Source organism: Bemisia tabaci, chromosome 3 (assembly GCF_918797505.1).
Source record: "Bemisia tabaci chromosome 3, PGI_BMITA_v3".
NCBI lineage: Eukaryota > Metazoa > Arthropoda > Insecta > Hemiptera > Aleyrodidae > Bemisia > Bemisia tabaci.
The window spans coordinates 46,397,998-46,420,222 of record NC_092795.1 but is presented as its reverse complement, the minus strand read 5'-3'; the positions used below and the strand labels follow the sequence as shown (position 1 = coordinate 46,420,222).

General features: G+C 38.7%; 1 protein-coding gene across 1 annotated transcript in view; it reads right to left on the bottom strand.

Moving 5' to 3' along the window:
* The window catches only part of LOC109030698 (uncharacterized), a 71,233-nt gene extending 54,969 nt beyond the window's left edge, over window positions 1-16,264 (bottom strand). The window contains exon 1 of the mRNA XM_019041790.2: window positions 15,613-16,264. Within this exon, the coding sequence (XP_018897335.2) occupies window positions 15,613-15,642 (30 nt within the window). The 5' untranslated portion in view covers window positions 15,643-16,264. The remainder of the gene's footprint in view (window positions 1-15,612) is intronic.
* Between the last annotated feature and the right edge of the window lie 5,961 nt (window positions 16,265-22,225).

The following is a 22,225-nucleotide window of genomic DNA, read 5'->3' as shown; positions in this document are numbered from 1 at the left end:
CGATTGATCGATTACTCGATTGTGAGTTTATGAAAAATCTAAAAAGAACTCAACTGATTTAAGACGTATTAGATAGACAGCAGTTTTGGGGGAAACGAAGGTTCTCAATAATTTTTCTAGTTTCGCCGTGCGGCAGGCGGGCAGCCAGCTCGAAACGCGCATTGGCGCCTACAAACCTAACAGGGATACTTCACGCGTTGCGCAATGCGTGAAGTATCCCTGTTAGGTTTGTAGGCGCCAGTGCGTCACCGCTCCGCTTTGTGTTAGGCTCTAATATTTAATCTGACGGAGTCAGCGTTATTCAACTCATGATTTTGAAATGTTTGCACATCCTGTGTGGATTATTCTTGTTTCAATTGATAAAAAAAAAATATGTATTAAAGGAAAATATAACGTGTGTTTTGTAAATATTAAGGTGGTTCCGTATCAAACTTAATGATTTCCAAAGCACACGAATTTCTACACAATTTCTTATAACCTTTTATAATCGATGGCGATAAAGTGTAAAGCCCGGCGATAGGAACTATAGCCCGGCTGCATAATTTTTTATCCCTTCGTATAGCCCGGCCGTATGATTTTCTCCGCATTCTACAGCCAGCTATATGATTTTCTGTAGCCTTCTTTAACCGGCTATAAGAATTCCTGTGGTATTTTGAAACGCAGGTCTTATCGCCAAGTTTTACCAGGGGAGAGTTTTGGAATTGAAAGGTTGATTCTGCTTACTCTTTAAGTTTTGAGTTGTATCAAAAACACCGAGCGAGTGTTATTTGAAGCAAAAACTAGTATTCGCCCCCTTCTCTTTTTCATGACACACCCATTAAGTAATTAAAAATTTCCTTTTTAAAGAACATCACCTCCACCAAATCTTCACTCCACAACCCTTCATAAACCTCACGAAGTTCGTGATGAAAACGGGCTACTCACAATTTTATTTGGACTTATTTCTACCAAACAGACCTATGTGGAGGTGAGAAATATGGGGTGTGCTCTTGGAAGCTGCATAAGAAGCAATGTAAAAGTGGGCGTGATTCCTTTTGAAGAATTGGAAAAGCGGGATTTTACATTCTATCAAACAGACCTATGTGCCAACTGAATGCGGAACTCATGAGCCGCGGGCATGGCAAGAGAGCCTTGTGGACAGGGCTCATGAGTTTATGCGGAGGCGGGCGGACGGCGGCGACCGCGGAGACCGGTCTCGTTGCCGCTGACGTCACCGGCGCTTTATTATTCTCATTCACTCTTACGCAAAGAGAACTAACGAGCACACCCCATATTTCTCACTTGCACATAGGTCTCTTTGGTAGAAATACGTCCATTTGTAACTGAATATCGATGAGAAAATTATATATCATAAGTTGAATGATTTGCTATGCTATTCCTTTGACTTTGTGGTTTCTTTTTTTCATTTTTTGGATCCAAAATTGGAATTCATCTACCTCTGACTCAAGGACTTCTTTAACTTAACGTATCTGTATTTTAAAAGGCGAGCCATTGACCCATTTAGTGATTCAGTTACGTTTCTGACACACCTTATAAAAATTGTTGCTGCCACGTCGAGCGGGAAATAAACAGCCTTTGTTGAAAGTAATTTCACGATTCATAATAGCTTGTTTCTTTTTTAAATTGTCATTTCCATAAGAAGCAAGTTCAATGATGTGCTGTGATTTGTCATCGTTAGAAGGCTAATTGCAATTGAAAATAAAAAGAAAAGAATAGGTAAATAAATACAAAATACAAAAATAAGAATAAAAATGAATCAACAGCTGAATTTTGTTGACATTAATTTGTCAAAAATCTATCTCTTTAAACCTCATTCGAAAATCAACAATATTAAGTCGATATTAAAATTGTCCGGTTTATTCATCAGTAGGTACTTCCAAATTCCCGTGCGCTTGCCATGTGTCCTTATGCAACGAAAATATTGAGAACAGCAGGAAGAAGAATTTATTTACTCCAAACAAAAGTTTTTTAGATCAACTTGCGTTAAAGCTACATGAATCAGTTCACTGGACTTAAGATGAGGTTTTTTCTTCTTCTTCTTTTCTCCACCAATTTACAAGGCATTGCACTCACTACATTCGCATGTTTATCTTTAAAGACAAGGGTATCAAAATTATCAACTCATAGCTCTCATATGGAAAAATTTGCCAAATTCCTCTTGCTTACTCCGTAAGTGTATCTGTTTATAAATCCTCCTCAGAATTTTAACAGAATATCTACAGATATAATTTCATTGATGAAAAATCAAATCAATCAATATACTTTGTATTTCGCGATCTTTTTGCGATGGCAACCGTGGAAAAAGATGCAGGGAAAGGCGTTTTCATGTACCCATACAGTACGTGTTGGTGCACAGAATGGTCGCTAAGGTCAAATCAGCCCCGCTCCCTAGTTTTAACGTTCCTAATCGGTGTAGATTGTGAACGAGTACAGCGGATAATAGCCCGTCCCAACTCTGCAATCAATCAGAACTGTCTTCAGCCGTGATCTTGACAGTCTGTGTGGAGACGTGACTACACCAGCTGCTGTGGGTGTTCGCATACGCCTATGTTCTCCACATGTGACTTTGTAACAGCGCTTTTCATATTCATCTTTCATACAAAGTGGTAGTCATGACGTCATCGAATATAGGGACCATTGCAATTGTTCCTTCACGTTATTTATGCGGTATTCTTTCTGTGATGGCGTTTTATATCAATTTTACAATGCTCTGAGGAAAGGAAAGTACCACGGTATTTTGTATTGTTAGGTCAACATGTTACTAATCAAACTCCATCAAGCAAAAAATTATATAATAAAAATTATAGATACATAAAAAAACTCCTGAAACGGGGAGTTTTAAAGCGGGATCTCTAATATAGTTTGGCTTTGGACAGATTCAAGTGTCTTAAATTTTCGGATTCAATCTGACGTCAATTTACTCTATAGCCTGCTTGGATTCCAGCGTGCTGAAATTCAGGGGGGATTCCGGGTGAATCAACGGGAAGTTTGAAGCTTAACAACGCACCGAGAGTGCACTGAGCGAGTGACCTCATCAGGAACGAAATCGAAAGTTCAGCAGAAAAAAAGCACGGAGAAAAAATCGGGCCGCTGAGCAGAGATCACGGAACTTCCATTGCATTTGAGACGCATGGCTGTCTCAGAGTTGCCAACAATGGTGTGGCAGTGTTTTGCGATTTATCAATTGATCTGCCATTAAAACCTATGGAAAAGGATCGATAAACAGGGTGTCCGCAACGAACAACTTAGTAATCGATTCTTCACCCTAGCTTCAAATGGAGAAATATCGCTAATCGATCAATCACGCCTCGCTATTGGTTGTCAAGCTTCATCAGAGCCACATTATGGATTTTTATCATGCATGAGTCAAAACTATCGAAAAACATAATTGAACTTTTTAGACATTTTAAGTCAGAATAGAAGGAAAAAACGCGTCCTTTCACATCTTCATAATAGCCATAATTTTTGCGGGATACTATGGATGTGATTAGATTGGTTATGGTGACGATTCAACTGTTCCTCCCATTTCGTAAAACATTGCCTCTTAAACTAAAGGAAACCTGTCCAAAAGGTTGAAAAAGTTGTTGAGTAAAAACGAATTGAGCAACGTGTGAAAACACTCATTCTGAGCAACGTTTTGAGAATCGATTTTATTTGGGCTTAATTTTTCGATTTATCCCATCGAATAAGTTTTGGTGACAAATTCTGGAACCAATTATGTAATACCGATGTATGTGATACTGATTTGCTGTTTTGTGAAAAATGACATTGCTACAGCTGCTGGACCGTGAAGTTTTCTTTATCATGATAATAAATTTAAGGAAACGGTTATTTTTTTTTTTTAACAATTTGGCTCCTGAGGTTAGAGCTCCTGGATTCCTCCGAATTGTGGATCGTTACTTAATAATTCGCAACTTTTTTCCTGAGATCTTAACACGACCTCCTCCGTGACTACGCGATCCGGAAGAACTCGGTCACGGCATTTTTCGGTTCAAACATCACGGATTTTTAAGAATTGTTCATTAGCTACTCACAGTTCTCATCGTATCTTTTTTGTCTCCTGCGGAAGTATCAAGGGCTGCATTTCTTTTACTTCGAGCATATGCACATCGTGTATGGGAATTAGTGGCGTGGCGTGCTTTGCGATATATCGATTCCTCGGTCCACTCAAACCTATGAAAAAAGATCGATTATCAGGATGTTCGCAGCGAACACCTTAGTAATCGATTCTTTACCATAGCTTCAAATGGCGAGTTATCGATAATAGTTCATTCACCACTGATGGGAATCCGAGACACGGAACGCCACAAAACTCAATATTTTAAATTGAATTGTTTCCGATGCAAGTGACACGTTGCACTATTGCAGGTACATCAAAGATCAAAGAAAATCAATAATTTTTTGTCTAGTTTCTATCACTAAGAACCTTTTGGTCGGTGTTAAACACTACTACTTCTCTTGTGACAGCAGCACATTGATCAAAATATTTGCGCTAGTTTCCTGTATAACGAATGAGCAATGCTTTTTATGATATGTACGCTCGGCATCATACGTTTAAATCTTACCAAACATATTTTAGAAAATTGACAGCCTTCCGACATTACAAAATCGCATCATTTCACGCGTTGCGCGGGCAGAGCGGGTGCTGAAAGCTAAAACGCCTTCAAAATCATGTGATGCAACACAGACAACTCATGAGCAGGATTAGTCGCATCCTACCTATATCGCAGCATTCAAGACACGAACTGTAGATACCCTCCTCCATTTCCGTTCGTGAATATGACGAGATGATCTTTTAATAACTCGGGGTGACTTTAATTACTTTTCAGGCGAGGAGAATATATGAAGGGGATTATCGGGAAAGAAGTAAGGTATAGAAAAAAAACCAACAAGCATCAGTGAATATGCAATGGTCATACATCATGATTATTTTCTAACCTCTTTAAATTGGCAAAAAGTGAAATTTTCCGAAATGTGCATCACTACTTGATCTACGTATCTGTTTTCAAACGTACCAGGGATGAATAAAAATACGTAAGTCAAAGATGCCGTATAGTATGTGATCGGACCAACCATGCAATTTGCGCATCCTCCGCATGTCTCCTTCTTGCATCAATGACATACGTCGCGTTCGGGAAATCATACGATCAATTCGCATGAGCCCTGCCGATTATCGCCAAAGTCATTGTCTACAAACATTCGTGATCCGATGTGCAAATTGGCGCATAATTAATAAACCTGCCTCGCGTGACTTCTCACAGGCGATGCTGAATGCGTCACAGCACTGCCATACTACGGAAAAGGCAGAATGCACATCCAGGCGCTGTCAAATTTCATCCAATGAGATACATTTGTTTCGGTAAAAAGTAGGAATTTTCTCTTTAAATTTAATTTTTTTTTTAATTTTTCTAATGTTTTTGAGAACTATAAGGGAGGACATCCGTAACTTCCCTACGGTATATTTTAGAGACCCCATGCACACCAAAAATCTAAGGAATATAAACTGGTCGGACAGAAATTAATTTCAGAGGATAACACAATTTTTCGCCAAAAGATGATTGATGAACAACTTGTTGAGTATAAACGTTCTAAAATGATGACTGATGAAATTCGGGGTGAGCACTTTGCTGGGTAAGTTTTTGCAACTTATGTTAGGTTTGCTACATTATTTACTCAAAGCTCTATTGGCACCATTCACCAGTAGGTGTATCTGAGCGTTGCCTCCCAGAAGTCACTTTAAAGACTAGTCACTCGGCTGAGAGTATTTGATATAAATGATCTGTAATTCAGACGGCTATTTTTCTCAAGTTTTTCTCGACACATAAGGCTTCAAAGGTTAATAATTCCGAGGAATGAAAAACAACGTGTACTGCAAGTTTCCTCGGAGACTTTAACGCCCAGGTAGAAAAGTAGGAGTCAATGATTTATCATGCTCCGCAAGAATAAACCAACGTAGGGGTGGGTGAGGAGTGCGGCTTATTTTGGTCATGATGAAAACTCGGATACCACTACTCGAATATATAACATATGTACATTATCTGTGGTCGAGTTGATAGTTGGACTACATGTTGCAATTGGTGGCTTATTTTGGAAAAATAACTAATGCGCTATCAGTTTCCCTTCGTAGATAGGTGTTTTTATGTATAAGCCAGAAACTGTATTGCAAAATGAAGTCCATTCAGTAATAATCTTGGCGCGTGCAATAAATCGAACTTATGAGTTTCAATAATCGATATACATCGTTTTGTCCTCCGTCAAGTGCGCGACGTTTGCCACAAGGGGCGGCGTACGACTACCATTGCCTATCATGATTATCATGGTTATCATTACCTTGATCGCCATTTCTATGGTCAAAAACAATCGTTGGTCTTCGCTGCGGACGCCCAGGCTGTCGTGCTAAGGAAGAACACCATATAAGCCTTCAGGCGTTGCCAAATTTTCCTCGATAAAATACGAAGTTATAAGGAAATGTATGAATATTTCTCTTCCAATTTTTAAGAGGATTATATTCGCAATTTAATCTAAAGTATCTGAGAATTTCGAAGTTAGAAACTCATCAATTTCTTCAAATATACAAATTGTATCACAATAAATCTGGCAACCTACGACTGGACTTACGGCGTTTCTCCTCAGCACGGCAGCAGTGAGGTGGCGAGACCGCAACTGATGAGCTAACGATGCGTCTGAACTCGTCGCCCTCCTGACATAAAGGCGTAACTACACTCTGCAATGAACCCTGTCTTCCATGCAACTTAATGCTTTTCCGGACTCATCTTAATGTGTAGTTACGCCCTTATGTCAGCCAAGCGACGAATTGTGCCGCTGGTCGCTAATAGGCTCTCAACGCCCACCGCTGCTTGTCGCCAAACTAGGTGTAATTTACTGGGAGCAGTTGCTTGATACAATGGCTCGTTTCAACCGGCACATCTAATTTGCAAATCGAAGACACCCATAGAGGAAGTCATGACGGGAGAGATTTGTGAGAGATTACCCAGGAAGAGATAATTTATGGCCTCTCTTTTTTTTCGGGGAAATTTGAGTTGAACACTTTTCTCTAGAGAGAAAGGAAAGTAATCCAGAGGGTTGATTGTTGAAATTAGTGGACAAAGCGATAGACGAAGAAGACAAAAAGGATAGACAAGCAATAGACAAGGAAGACAAGATATGGACGGATCCTATTGGTGTAAGCGGGTTGTTACAATATGGACATAGGAAGTAGGTGATAGACTAACTAACGGCAACCCAAGAGAGACCCTATACTAAGTCCGTTTTCCTCCCTTGGTCTATAAGAACCACTTATTTCAAGCATTTAGATCTCTCCATACTCCTTGCGTCTTTTTTGTCTATCGCTTTGTCTTTCAATTTCAACGATCAGCCCACAGTTGAGGTTTTTTCGCATCTTTTACTAACAAAACATGAGGTGACAGAAAGCTGTACATAAATAATAAAATAATTAAAAGCAAAGCTGTTCGAACGGATTTTAAAATCCGATTGCTGAAAACTTGCTGATTATAGTGAAAGCAAGTAATTTAATCTTAAAAATCCTGATGATTTTACTATATATTATTTTTAAACGTCATTTATGTTGACTTTTTGAATTAAATTTGTATTATTGTAATTATTTGTAAATCAGTATCAATGTTGTGCCATGATTGACAATAAAATGAGATGTCGACTGTCAAGTGATTGGACCTAGAGGACTTTACGAAACTTAAAGGTTTGGATGTTTCATTATTACATGGTTAAATAAGTATTGATATTTTCTGTCACACCGTGCTTTGTACCGAGCGAGGAACGGAAAATCAGATGATTGAAATGCTTGAAATTCCAATTTTTAAACGCCCCATTTGATATTTACACACCCTTCTAATACTTATTAAATGGAATGATGATTGACATTTAGATTCTAAGAAATTCCTCGAAACTTCAACTATAGATTTAATTCACGTTTCACTTCTCTCTTCATTTTGAGCACGGTTGGTCATCGACTGCTCTGATTTGACTTCTGTTACGCATTGTTGATTTTAGCTTACATGAATAGCCTCCTCTTTATTCATTCTCAATCGGCGAATCAGGGATGAGATTATTGTAGCTATACCTAATTTTGCGTTACAGGTGCACCTATTCTTTATGTACTTTCGTGAACAAGTCCATCTGCGTGTTGGGAGTCCGTAACAGAAAAACCTCTTTTGCGTTGGTATGCCTGTTTAATGTTTCAAATGATGCAAGTACTCGTGAAATCTTTTTGAGGCGTACCAATTTCGCAAATATTGTTTTCTGTCAATTTGTCAGTCCCAAGAAATAATTTTCTCTGGAATTTATTTTATTTATATTTATTTATTTTTGCCCACTGTTGCGCTAAATATTTTTGAACGACAAAAAAAGCTCACTGCGGATTTGCGTCGGTCTCCGGTTGATCTTTCAACAACTTGCAAACAGCGAGATGACGCAATAGGCGGAGTCCCAAGTCGAGAGAAAAAACTCCAGTGGGAGGATGTGGAAGGCGCACGTTTTCTGGGTTATTCCTTCTTGTGAGTTGTGTCCAGCTCGGATTATTTTTAAATTGATAAACTTTCAGTAGGAGGTTAATATGCAGGCTTCAAGCCTCTTACTTAGAGCAATGATTTACTCACTGAGTTGCACAAGTGTTTCTCAACGAGAAGTACGTGCTTTCAGAGCAAGCACTTCTTACAAATCGTTTAAAAATTGTTCCTTTCGAGCTTTTAGTCTTAAATTCAAAAGACAGGGAAAAGAAGATCTTCTGCAGGGACTGCTCCTGCGTGCATACTGCCTAGAAACTAGAAGAATGACTCACGTTATCGGTTGTGTGGGATTTGAAAATGAGACTAGAATCAAATGCATACTTAAGGAAGATGATTTTCGAATGTGTAAATCTGAATTCCAAAATAGCAGAGCACAGTTAAGTTGTTAGAGCTACACATCCATGCTCCTGGGTTTCACATTTCCAAGGATCGGACCGTGTGAAACCTGTTTTTGAAGATTCACTCGTCACTTCGGTAAAAATCCGTAAATCATGTCTAACGCTATAAAAAAATTTGAAATTCTTACAATCCAAATAGATTATGAAAGGCATTCCTACTGGTTGAAAAAAAATCTTCTCTACTTGTGAAGTCTTTAGTATTCGTTGATTTCAATGTTTTTAAAAGAACACGCCATTTTGATTGTTTATTGAAACATATCAAAATACTTTGAGTAAATTATTTCGCTTAAACTGTTCAATTTTTCTTAGGACAAAGCAAAGTTCTCTATACGTATATTAAGTTTTACGGAATACTCTAAATGTGAGAAAAAATGTTCAGCGATTTGATTTTGGCAAGAGCTATGTCCAGCATACTGTTTCTGCACTCTCATCACCAACTGTCAAAAATTGTGCGCGTACATTAAACCACGAGATGTCAGCAAAACAATATCATCCTTGGTTCAAATCTAAAGTTGATCTGAGCTTACAAACCGCCATCTCAGATAATTTACTCTGAATCGGTGCATTACTCGCCAAGAAATCTACAAAGAATAATTATGCCCGTGAGAAAAAATGTCACAGAGATCCGGATACAAAGAAAGCCTGGCAAAAAAAGCCACAGAGCCACTGTAATTTGCGTGATTAAAATTCCATTACCGTTCATCATGGGATATTTTATATGCGCTGAAATAAGAATCAAGAGTCACGGCTTTCGCTAGTATCAAGTTGCCAGCTAGTTTTGAAGTTACATTTGTACATGCAATATATCGGAGGGAGCACCTAAAAAAATACAGAGTAATGGAAATTTCTATTGTTGGCCCGATTTGACAACCGAGCGGGTTGTCCACCGCCCGCAACAGCCATAAATGGAAAAGTCTCTTTCCCAGCCTTACGTGTGCTTCCCTTCTTCTGTACTATTTGAACATTGAACTATGTTTTTCCTTTTCTCTCTGTAACTTGTTTACGTTCCATCACGAATCAGATCAAATATGACGTCAAACTAACCGCCAAGAAAAATCTTCAAACTATACGAATGAGCAAAAATGATAGTGGGCACCCACTTGAGTCTTTGCTGGCTGTATATGCTCTGCAGGAAATGCTGTTGGAAGTACTAGATTTCTGGTGATGTTATAACAGTACGTCTAGTAAACCCACGCCATCCTTTTTAACACCACTAGGGATTCAGCACTTCTCCTAGATTTTATGAAGAGTATATACAGGTAGACAGCCCTTCAATTTATCCGTGTGTATCTACCTGCTTAAACTAAACCTTAAAATCGTTAAGAGACTTAAGGCTGGCTCTAAATCACGTCTGGTCAAATTATTGGATTAATTTTTGACCAGGAGTCTAGTGTTTATACCCTTGAGAAAAAAGTATCCATTCCGCTCTTTTGTTCGTCATGTTTACCCTCTGATTCAATTCTGAATATTGTTTTGGAAAAGACGGGGACAATGGCCGCTAACTACGGGCGCTTTACCTAATTTAAAACTTCTATTTACCTTATGCAGAGGTTCATTGTAAGTTCTCCGCCATACCGGTCTTCTGCCATTCTCTGAGCATGACCATACTAAATAAGTTGCAGAGAAAATCCAATGTAATAGTAGAGAAATCAACGTTGAAAATATCCGAACGAGTCCTGCTACTTCGGAATTGAGATTTCACGAACAAGTGTTTCAGAGAATGTGTAATTGCAATTTTGAAGGCCAACACTTTCAACGGATATTGACCTTCACAATGGATCCATCATTTCTCCGCGCGAGATTATACATATACACGTCTTTTTTTTCCTGTCCCGCATTCTTGACAGTATGTGCCCCTGTTGACGCCCTCGGAGCTATTGCCGCTCCTAGTTGACAAATGAAACATTTTCCTTCGGCCACGACAATTACTCGAGCGATAAAAGCGCTTTTTCCCGCTCCTACCGTGGGCACGACCTGACTTTGACTCGCTAAAAACGAACGGGTTCAATTTAAATTGGTCACGCAAGAGCAGTCACAAAATAAATAAGGAGACCAAGTAGAAAGGTGTGGTTTGCTCTCGGAATACTAATGAGTAAGAGCGCACGCGCTGAAGAAATGAAGAATGAAGCCCACTCAAGCTCTGTTTTCCTTGCGAAAGGTGCACTCTGAGTGTCACAGTTGCATCATTCTAACCTAAAATTTGAGTGCTCTAAAATAGCTGTCTCAAGGTGGCAGGAGTGGCCATTGGCATGACTGCAATTCTGCCGTGCTAATGAAAAACGCCGTATGCACATTCGAGAGTCGCCAAATCTTCTTTGATAAAGTGTCTATTTTTGAGGAGAGCTTTGAATATTTTTCCTTGGAATTTTTAGGGCGTTTAGGGGAAACTGCGAACAATATCATCTGAAAAATTGGAAGACATTCTTTTGAAAATTTTCCCGGAAATTCGTGGTTTACGAAGGGAAATTGGGCAACGCCTGAAAGCTCATACGGCGATTTTCCGTACCACGGCAGAATTCAGTCCTGTGCAAAAAGGACGGTGGAATACAAGTACCCTACGCGACTCCCGTATAAAACTAAACTAGGGTCTATACTATAAAAAAATTACTGGTTACGTTCGACAAGGCGATAAATACAAAAGTAGCGCTCTATCACATTTAATCACCCTAATCTCCTAGTCTTCAGCACAACAGAAGGTAAAATCGGAAATTGTCTGACAGGTACTTTGAGCATTTGGCAATGGAGAATTTGTAGGTGTCTGAAATTTGATGAATTTTATGTTTAAGTGGAAACTTCTGAGTGAACTGAGCACGAGGGTACCCTTGGTTCATAAATTGAGAAATTTTTTAGGGATATGACAAAATGATCTAACCTGCCAAAATACATGTGTTTAAATGGGAAATGCCACCAAATGACGTCACTAGGCGGTGCATTTTCTCAATTTTAAATACATTTTTAGACTATTTTCCATTACAGGAAAATATTACAAAAAATACTGCAAAATCAGCTCGTTTAGCACTCTTATATGAAGCAATAAAAAATTTGCGGGCAAATGCTCCATTGCTGTAGGTTTTTAAATCCTAGTCTCTGCTGGGCTAAAATCGGAATCAATTACAAATGCTCCTCAATCAATTCCTAATTTTTTTAATATTCCTCTTAAAAGTTTATTTTGACACATCACAGAATCTGGCGCGGTTGCCGAAGAAGGTCCTTGATTGGGTTCCCCCTGGGAGAAAGCGCAGAGGGCGCCCAATGAGAGGTTGGAGGGAGGGGATTGAAGCGGAAATGTTAAGATGCTTAATGCCCCAAGGTTTGTGGTTCGATAGAGAACAGTGGAGGTTAAGAGTCGTAGAGCGCGAGGGAGTGCTATAAAGCGACCTATATGTATGATTTCTCTAGTAACTTTTATAGGGGGCTTGAATTTTGGTGAAAAAAGAAAAAAATTACCGCGGAGGTTTATCAGTTTGGAAAATCTCAGGTGAGTCATACAACTTTAGTCATACAACATATTAAAAAAATAGTCACTGTTTAAAACGATAGTATTTATTCATCGTCCAATTTATTCTCAATTGATCGATATGAGCTTTCCCGAATGGCAAATCGCATCGGGAAAACATTTCACACACGAAAAATGTCAAGATGTTCAAAATTCAAGTACTCTGACAATGAGGATATACCTCCATGGTATGTTTTGTTGTAACTATTCATGCTCATCATTGATTCCAAGTAAGTTTACTGATCTTCTCTCAATTCCAATGATTTTCCCCAAATTCTTGACAACGATTGTAAAAAAGTTGTTTACTGGGTTTTTGAATGAATCGGACAGACAGCAAAATAAAGACCATAATAATACGAGATGTAAGAATAAGGTTCTTCTACAAAGCAATAAAATTAACATTAAAGACTTTTTACTCAGAGTCTCTCGTTTTTTACTAAATGTCAATGGCTTTGCATAAGAAAAAAAGGAACAAAAAAAGTAATATCACTCTTTAACACTGGCATGAAAGAAGTATGAGGTGGAGTTAGCTCATCAGTTTCTGAGGCAATAAAGAATTTTTTTTTTGTAAATCTCTGGTTTGAAGACAACGAGAAAGCGAAAAAACTCCACTGTTCCTTCAAACACTTTTGATGTCAATTTAGCGAGTCCGAAACGGTCAATATCTGTTGAACAGTTGATCAGATTAGCGGAGAGAAAGATATCTACCGGAATATTGATTATTAAACGACGCAGATGTTAGCATTACCTATTATCATTGATTATTATTATCTTTTGTCCCTATATTTAACTCCAATATATTAAAGTATTGAAAATGAACATTTCAAGCCTAAATCACGATTTTCCGAAAGTTTCCCTTTTTGTGGGACTAAATTCATTTCGCTTGTTTTTAACTACTTAGACGTGGATTCAAAAACTCCCACTCCCCTTTTGTGCATAAAGAAAAACGAAATAGTATCAATTTATTGCAGAAACTTTGCACATCCGGAAACATGTTTTTGAACTTGGAAAATTCATATCAGACCCACTTTATAAGAGTCAAATCACGATTAATACCTTACACTCTTGAAGAATTCACAATTTAGAATCTCATAGGAAATTCAAATTTTGTTTAACCAGAGACAAGCGACATATGACAGCCATAAAAAGTGGTTTCGTAAGTAGTCTGATCGATCCGCGTCAGGAGTTGGGAGTCCCAACTTAGGTCTCATTTTGCACGGGTATAAATAGCTCCATATTTCAAGTTAACCTTGAACGGTTTCTCACTTTTCTTTCATTCTAACTTTTACCTCTTCTCTTTCCAGCCTTCCTCTCATTTTGGGAAATTGTCCGGCATTTGCGATGCCCGGTTGCCGCTTCTTTCAGTTCTCGTGAGCAGATTTGATAGCAGGAGTTGCTAGCGCCACATTGGCATTTAAAAAGTCTTAGCAATTAGATACGAAAATTCGCCAGCTGTACTTCATTCTAGTAAAAATGGAACGCTTTACTGTAGTCACGGGTATTTGGAAACTTTGATTATAACTGCTCTATAAATATAAACATTGCCACAGTTTTTATTCCACACCTTCTTTTTCTTTAGTTTCTACTTCATTGATCCATTCGGAATGTATAATTTATCAATCTCAGACGTAAAGTGGCAAAATTATTTAGCAAATTCAAATCCTGTAAAATAATAATTTTCTAATGACAATAGTGTCAATCCTCTAAAGTGCTCACCTTCCGTCTAAAGTCTTCAGTGTTTAGGCTATATATTCCGAAATGACTGCAATGATTTATCTCACTTGGTATTCAAAAAATTTTCTTGATTTTAGGTTTGTCGCGTCATTCTCTCCGAACGGTCCTAATTTTGTATGAGAAGGACGAATAAATTAAAGTAAATAGAGAGGTTATGTTGGTAGGAGTGTAATTTTCGTACAACAATTTTTCTCGGTTTTCCTCTTTCATTTCTCGGGAAAACAAGAATATTCAAGGATTCTGAAGTTGCGTTAATCAAGGTTGAAAAACTGCGAAAGGTCAAATGCGAAAGTCCTTTCTATAAATGTAGAGTTATGCTGAAAAAAAAAATTAACCACATTAAAATATCTCAATGAAACCCAATCAAAAGGTCAATTTCAGGTTCTTTCAATGCTAAGAATTATCAGCACTTGAATACCTTCAACACTCAATTATCAACTCGTTCATTCCCAAATTGAACATTGACAACCGAGGAAAGAAGATATAGAAAAACGAAAAAAACAAGCTCATACGAGAGCTGTTATTTAGAACATCTCATGTAAGAAATGCATCTGAAAGAATTTGGCGCAATGTCTTAACAGCTGCCTAAGTATAAAGTCTTGTCCGCATAAACAAGCATTAGGTTATAAACATGGATCTTCTAAGTAATCTTTTTGAGTTTTGACAATATAATGCATGTCAAATTCTGTACTTTTAACAAAACCAATGAGAGTATTACTATCACTTTGAGATGAACATTTGTGTCCTATCATAGTTTTAAAAAATCTTCAAATGAAAATAGTTTCCGAACGCGCTTTATGCATATAAATACACACTGGAAAAAAAAACACAAAAAAACACATTGGATCTGGAGTTCAGACTCTTAAAAACATCGACGAGAAAAAATACTCAGATTTAAGCTTAAATCAAGAACCAAGCCTCTTAATTTGAGCGGATTTCCTTTTGAATTAAGCTTAAATCTGCTTGAATCAAGAGTCCTTTTTCTTGTCAATGTTTTCAAGAGTCTGGACTCTAGATCCAATGTGTGTGTTTTTTTTTTTTTTTCCAGTGCAGTGTAGAAGTAAATATGCTCGGTTTTACATCCCTCTAACATACCTTAACGTCAGTTACAAAGGTGCTAAGACTACGTCGTCCAAAGCAAGAACGCCGTGACACAATTTTGTTTTTTCTTTTCTATGTGAGAAATGCTTAACAGAAAAATCAACGAGCATTTATCTTTTCCAATTCCAGGATTATAGTGGCATACCATTGAAAACTCAAAATGACAAAAGAGGCCGTACTGGTGATCATTTTCTTTTTTTCCTTTTTTTCTTTTTTTTTAAATAAAATAGTGCGTGGCAGAAAAATGCAAAATCTTGGATTAACTCACAGCGTTTTTGCTGTGAACAGCAGAACTCTTTACCCCAGGGGAAGAGTGAAGAGTGGTATGAGCGCTACTCACCAGAGAGATTGCTATGCCGAAGATGAGCATTGCCACGTTTGGAATGATACGAGGACACGGAGAAGCACTTGACACTTAATCCAATATCGATCACACGTTCGATTACCCGTTTTTCACACTTTTTATGGAAATTTGCAGACTTAAAAATGCGAGATTTATCTCACCGCATGAAGTAACTTGAAGGAATTGCTTTTCTTATATTAGTCTCTGAATAGCAAGGAAAATTTTTAGACCAAAAATTTTGAAAGTTTTGAAAATTTTGACCGAAAATTTTTTTTCGAGAAATTTTGCACTATGAATGTGGTACACTTTTTAACGATAAGCGAGGTATGTGAAAATAAATATTTTGCAAAGGGAACTTTTTGCAGCTCTTTTGGAAGGGACGATTTGCAACTCAAAAACACAGAACGCACTTGACTTCCAAAACAGTTGGACACAAGTCGAAACGGAAAAATTCGGAAACACTGAATAATTTCCAGGGGGAAAAATTATCCGGTCTGGTTTTTCCGGCGACGGACGATCGGGCGGGCGGACGAGCGGACGGCTACGCTTAGCGAAAACGATCCATTTAGATCATTAAACAGCGACTGATCAAAGCGGGACTAGATCCGTGATCGAGGAAGTCGCGAGCGGTCAGGGTTGCACGTACAGGGTGTGGGATTTTTTTTCGGAGGCGGATGGCATGCCGTCGCGACGCGGGGCGGAGGCCTGGATAGGAGGGAAAGGGGGAGGGGGCGGCCCCAGGGAAGGGGGGGGGGAGAAAAGCTGCGAAAATGTCGCGGTAGTGGAAGTTGGCCGGATCGAGAGTTCCTAGCAGTCGTAAAACCCGTTGGAACGCGAGTGAGTGAGTGAGATGTCCTAACTTTTCCAGGCCGATTTTAGGGCGTGGGTTCGGGGCCTGGCTGCCACTTCGATCATAAACTCTGAAATCAAATGTCCGTTTATTTATTTCACTGAGGTAACATATTCGAGGATTCGTATTGGGCTGTACGCACACAGTTATTTTGGCCCTGGGGTTCAAATTCTGCGATCTTCAACTGGACTACATTTTGCAATAAGGAACTATTATTTCTGACTCATTTTAGAAACATCTTTTATGCTATTGGTTTCCCTGAGCAGATGGGTTGTTTTTATCAAGGAGCCAGAGTTAGCGGTTCCTTATTGCAACATGTAATCAAACTAATGTGATTGATGGAAAAACCGCGAAAAACTATCCTGCCTTTGCGTAGGACTATACCAAGGGCTCTGAATTTTCATGATTTGAATAAAATTATTTTAATGGCTTCAATAACCCATCAAATGGTACTTAAAGGCCTTAACCTACTGAGAAAAAATCTATCAGAGCCTCATATTTTTTTTAAATAAAAAAGGAGGTTGAAGATTTTGATCATCGGTTTGGTTCCTAAAATCGGAGTGGGTTCGGCCGTGTAAGTCAGTTAACCTTTACAGTTAAATAATGAGTTTACTTTGGTCACTGCTGAGAAATCTGTGAAGTAAATGATACTCATTTACATACGTTCATATCATTGTTGGAATTTTCGTAGCAAGCACGTAATTGAAAATGATCATGCTGATACACCACTCTATAACTCCGGTGTGTTTTTTTTAAAGAGGAATAATATGAAATGAAATAAGAAGAGTTGCCAATAATCATTAAGTCATTAAATCTAAATCTGTGGAATTAAATCTAATAGCAAAGAGAGAGATCCAACCAATATTGTGTATTGCCGGGGAAAGGGGGCTCATAGAGACTACTAAAATCCTTCCTAAGTTAATTGGTAGTCGAGTCAATCGAACTTCTCAACTCTTTTTCTAGATCAAAGTTTAAACTTCCCTTCCCGGTAACGGCTGTGATTTAATAATAATAATAAACTTTAAAATATTTTCAGTTAGAATATTTTAACTGCTGAAGCTGAACTGTAAAACTATCAGATTGACAGATACATACATAAGAGTCGCTTTTACAGCGATCTCTAGCGCTCTGCAATGCCTAAACGCTACAACGCCTTATCCTACCACAGCCCCTCAGGAAGTTGGCACTCTCTCATTTCATTTAATACCCCTTGCCGCCATCTTCTTACTGGTCGGTCGTCCCCTTCAACTTCTTCCAGGAGGAACCCAAACCTAGTCATCTTCATTGGCAGCCTATCTTCCGCCATTTTGAGAACATGACTGTACCAGACAAACTGTTCGGTCATGACGTCTAATACGATCTCATTTTCTACTTCCATTCTCTGACGCACTCTACCATTACGAACCCAAAGATAGATGCACATCATTAGAATGACAGATGCGATTAAAATATGGTAAATTACGTTCTTGGATGCTAGGCCATTGCTGTATCGATGGTCATTGAGGTGGTGGATGAGTGATCTCTCATCCAAGCCGAGCTTTCGAACAATGGGAATCCCTGATCAAATGCAATATTTCCTTGAAATTCCATAATTTGCAAATGTTGACGTGTCGATAAGTTGGCTAGCTTCGATATGATTCGCCTTGGACTTCTGTCGAGCGGTCTGCGGGGGTTAGTAGGCGTCTAGGTTGGGCCCATCTCGTCGTCGCGGCGTCGCCAGCCCCGTAACTCATTTCGCATTTCGCAACCGCCCGGTGCTTGTACGCACGCACTCATTCAATTATTTTTCAATGGCTCTGATTCCGGTTTCAGCCACTGGCAACGACCCTGAATTCCTCCATCGCAGCGCGACGCTAAGTGGAACTGGAGTTCCTCCGCACAGAGAGAAGAACTTCGTGCATGGGACCCGAAGTTGAGGTCATATGGATCTCTGAGGTTTTCTGATCACGCATCCGAAAACTTGAGGTCGAGCTGCCGAAGTTTGGGTCAGACATCGAGGCACTTCGGTATGTACCGGAGTACTTCAGATGTCTGACCCGAACTTCGGCAGCTGGACCTCAAGTTTTTAGATACGCGTGATCCGAAAATTTCAGAGATCCATTTGATCTCAACTTCTGGCCCAACGCACGAAGTTTTTTCTCTAACATTATGGTCGAATAGGTGCTATGTCCATACGGAGATAGAAACTTCGTCAGGGGGCCCGAAGTTCAATACTATTGCTCTGCGAAGTTCTCGGGTCATGCATCCGAAAACTTGAGGTTCAACTGCCAAACTTTGGGTCCCACATCGGCTGAAACAGTTGAGGAGTCAACCAAAGTACCGCGATACTTCAAATTATGTCTGATCTTAACTTCGTCAGCTGGATCCCAAGTTTTCGAATGCACCATCCCGAAACTTCAGAGATCCACATGGCCTTGACTTCGGATCCCAAGCACGAAGTTTTTCTCCAGTTTTTTCTTGCACACTATTCTGAAGAAACTCCTGGATAACTTTCATGGGCGGAGAAAAACACTTCAGTTATTCATATGGATCACTGAAGTTTTCAGTTCAGGTAACAAAGGTTGTTGATCATAGGGACCCAACTTCAGATTGTAATTGTAGTTTTCGTATTACGGCATATTACGGCTTGTGTTTCTTACCGCAGTTTTGGGTATTCTGGGTCAAAGTTTGGTTTGTGCGACTACTGGACTGCGACTGTTTTTCTACTGGATATTATTAAATAACCCACAATGTCACCGAGGCATCCAAATTTATGTTTTCAACTACTGTGCGCCGGCTCTTTGTATAAGGTTGGGTTGTTGCACGCCGCACCGCCTAACAGCCAAATTCAACGGCCCACTCAGTGCTCGGCGGCAAAATTTTCAGGGTCTATGAAATGTGTGCCAGTGAGGATTTGGAGCATTGTTTTTAGCATTCCGCGTCTTGACCCTGAATATTCTTGGTGTTCTCAAAAAAGCTCGCCTATGAGAGAATGAACCAAGAGATCACCGCCTCCGAAATTAATGAATGATATAACAATGGCGCGTCGGCAAAAATGACTAACGGCAAATATGGAGATGTTTTGAGTGATCCATTCAACAGTTGCAACCGCATAAAAGGAGTGAAAATATAAAACATCCTATGCACCACCAGATGCTGCTAAGATAGTGAATCGCTTTTCGAGAGCAGGGTTCATAAATTTTCAAGAAGTGTAAGCATGAGCAGTTATTTTATAAACTTTAAATTGAGGAGATTTTCTGATGATAAGAATTGTTGATCTTAATCCGATAGATTTCCGCAATGAGGGAAACAGTCACTCAATCCAAGCCTTAACTGAGAGTTATTAGGATATTTCGAACATGCACCCGAAACATTAAAAACTGCGGTATTCACTAAAGTACCTTGGAATACAAATAAAATATGTATTTAAAAGTGTTTTAAATTGAATGTACAAAATATGCAATTTTTTAAATACATGCCAATGTATCGATTGTTATGCCATTTAAACCTGTGGTAAAGAATCGATTATTAAGGTGTTCGCTGCGAACACCCTATTTATCGATCCTTTTCCATAGGTTTAAATGGCATAACAATCGATACATCGCAAAACACGCCACGCCACTGATGAGGGAGGGTTTTTGGGAATCTTTTCTTTGCATAGCCCATTGTGGAAACTCATGGTTCGCAATCTCTTAAATATTATTTCTTCTAATCTAAAACTCAATCATCTGAAAAAGTGCAAAAAATAGACTAGAATAATTATAGAAATACAAAATGGTGCCTTCTTTTAATCGATATTCGACAGGTTGATTCCCAGTTAAGAGAAGGCTATTTGCAAACAGTTTGCGTAAAAAAAAAATGAGTGAACATGATTTAAATTTCTTATTGAATTTTTAATCGAATTGAAATGTTCTTTTTTCTCTGAGAATACCATTTTAAACTCTAAACATTGAGGAGGACATCATCGAACTGTGAGTAGGTGAGCGACCGGAATAGTATCAAAAGTCACGATCTGGAATCGATTTCGCGAAGTCAATGGCCGGACGATAAAACGGGTGCCAATAGTGTAACCAAATCCGTTCGGCATGAGCATAATATCCATTGATCGTGCTCAAAGTAGCGCCACATGTCACACGAGTTGCACGTGTTCGTGTCAATGTCACTGTCAACACGCGGCATACTTCAAGTTCAATTTTACGCTGAAATGGTGCTGCTACTATAAAGTAGTATGGTTGGTTCATGTATACAAATCTGGATAAAATAATGATAGCCTCAAATAGAAACATTGTTCATTAGATTTTTTATTTTATATACTGGAGAAATAATATCTTCTGTCATGAGGATAAAATTGACTGCATTTTGCAAAAAGGAACCGAGAGCAATCCAATGTTGCTAAGATTGTGCAACGTACATTCTTTGCAATAAAATCACTGAAATCATGAAAAAAATTAAATTTACACAAAGGTAGTTTTCGTCTTGAAACTATAGTTTATTGGGAGAAAAGGCTAACCTTATTAAGGTAAAAAAGTTGCACAATCTTAACGACATTGAAATGCTCTTGGTTCTTTTTGCAAAATGCAATCCAAATCGTCTTAGCAATCTTTAATGTATGTTTGATTGATAGATAGCAACATTTTCTACAGAAACCTTCTGGAAGCATGGTTCTGCGGCTGTTTCATCGTAATCCTTTGAATCGGCTCTCCCTCTTTTACATTAACTGTGTAATACATAACCCGTTCACAATATGCTCCAGATGTTTTTTGTTATAGTGTTTTTTCATTGCAGTCCCTTAAAATCTTTGCCGTCATTAATCTCTGAGAAACTTAGAAGATTCCTTATTAGTAGTCTTTATGTATCATATTACAATTTTAAAAAATGTATACGAACTTAACACACTTTATACACTAGAAACACTGCCGTGCTAAGAAAGAACGCCGTAAATCCATCAAGATTTTCCCTCGTTTTAGGAACTAAACACTTTATGAAATAAAAACTGTTTTAACTATGAGCCTCAAATTGTCAGGTTAAGTTCTTGATTGTATTTGCGAAAGAATACTGAAAAAAACCATATCCCAAGGTACACAAGTTTTTCTGCTACGATTCATTGTTTCAAAAACATGTAAAATGGCGTTTACGTTTGCGTTGCACGGCAGAACACATTCATTTGCCAAAAACAACACAAGCACATTAAAAATGTACGTTTTTCATCACACGCTTTGTGTTTCTTCATTTCATCAACACAATTGGTTGACTAAATGTCGTTGCGCACTTGAAAACTCTCACGAAGCGGAACATATCAGCACATTTTCAATCTGTTAATAATCACTGCTTCGAGTTACAGCAAGGACTATCCTTGTCGCTGCGTGTCTTTGGCCTCCATCTCCGATGTTAATTTTTAGTGAGTATTAACAATTAGTCACGCTTAAAAGTGAATAAAATAAAGATTATCCACCCGCACAGGCATCCTGTTCTTTCATTGTTGATTAGCTTTGTTTACCTGTCCGGTATAAACTAAAGGGTGCAACTGCAAAAAAATAATTTCCGACGTCTGTATCGTTATGACCTCAGATGTGAAATTACTGTTTCCAAGGAACAGATAATGTGTTCTGCCCCTTTGAAAAGAGTCATATCAAACCAAAAGGAGTTCCTAGGGAACTCTTAGAAACCCCCCCCCCCCTCCCTTGGCAGGCCCGCCACATCCCATCTCGGGCCCTCGAGTGGTGAATGCATAGCTGAAGTGCGCTCCAGCTAGAATTGTATTTAGCAAATGGGTGGTTTTTC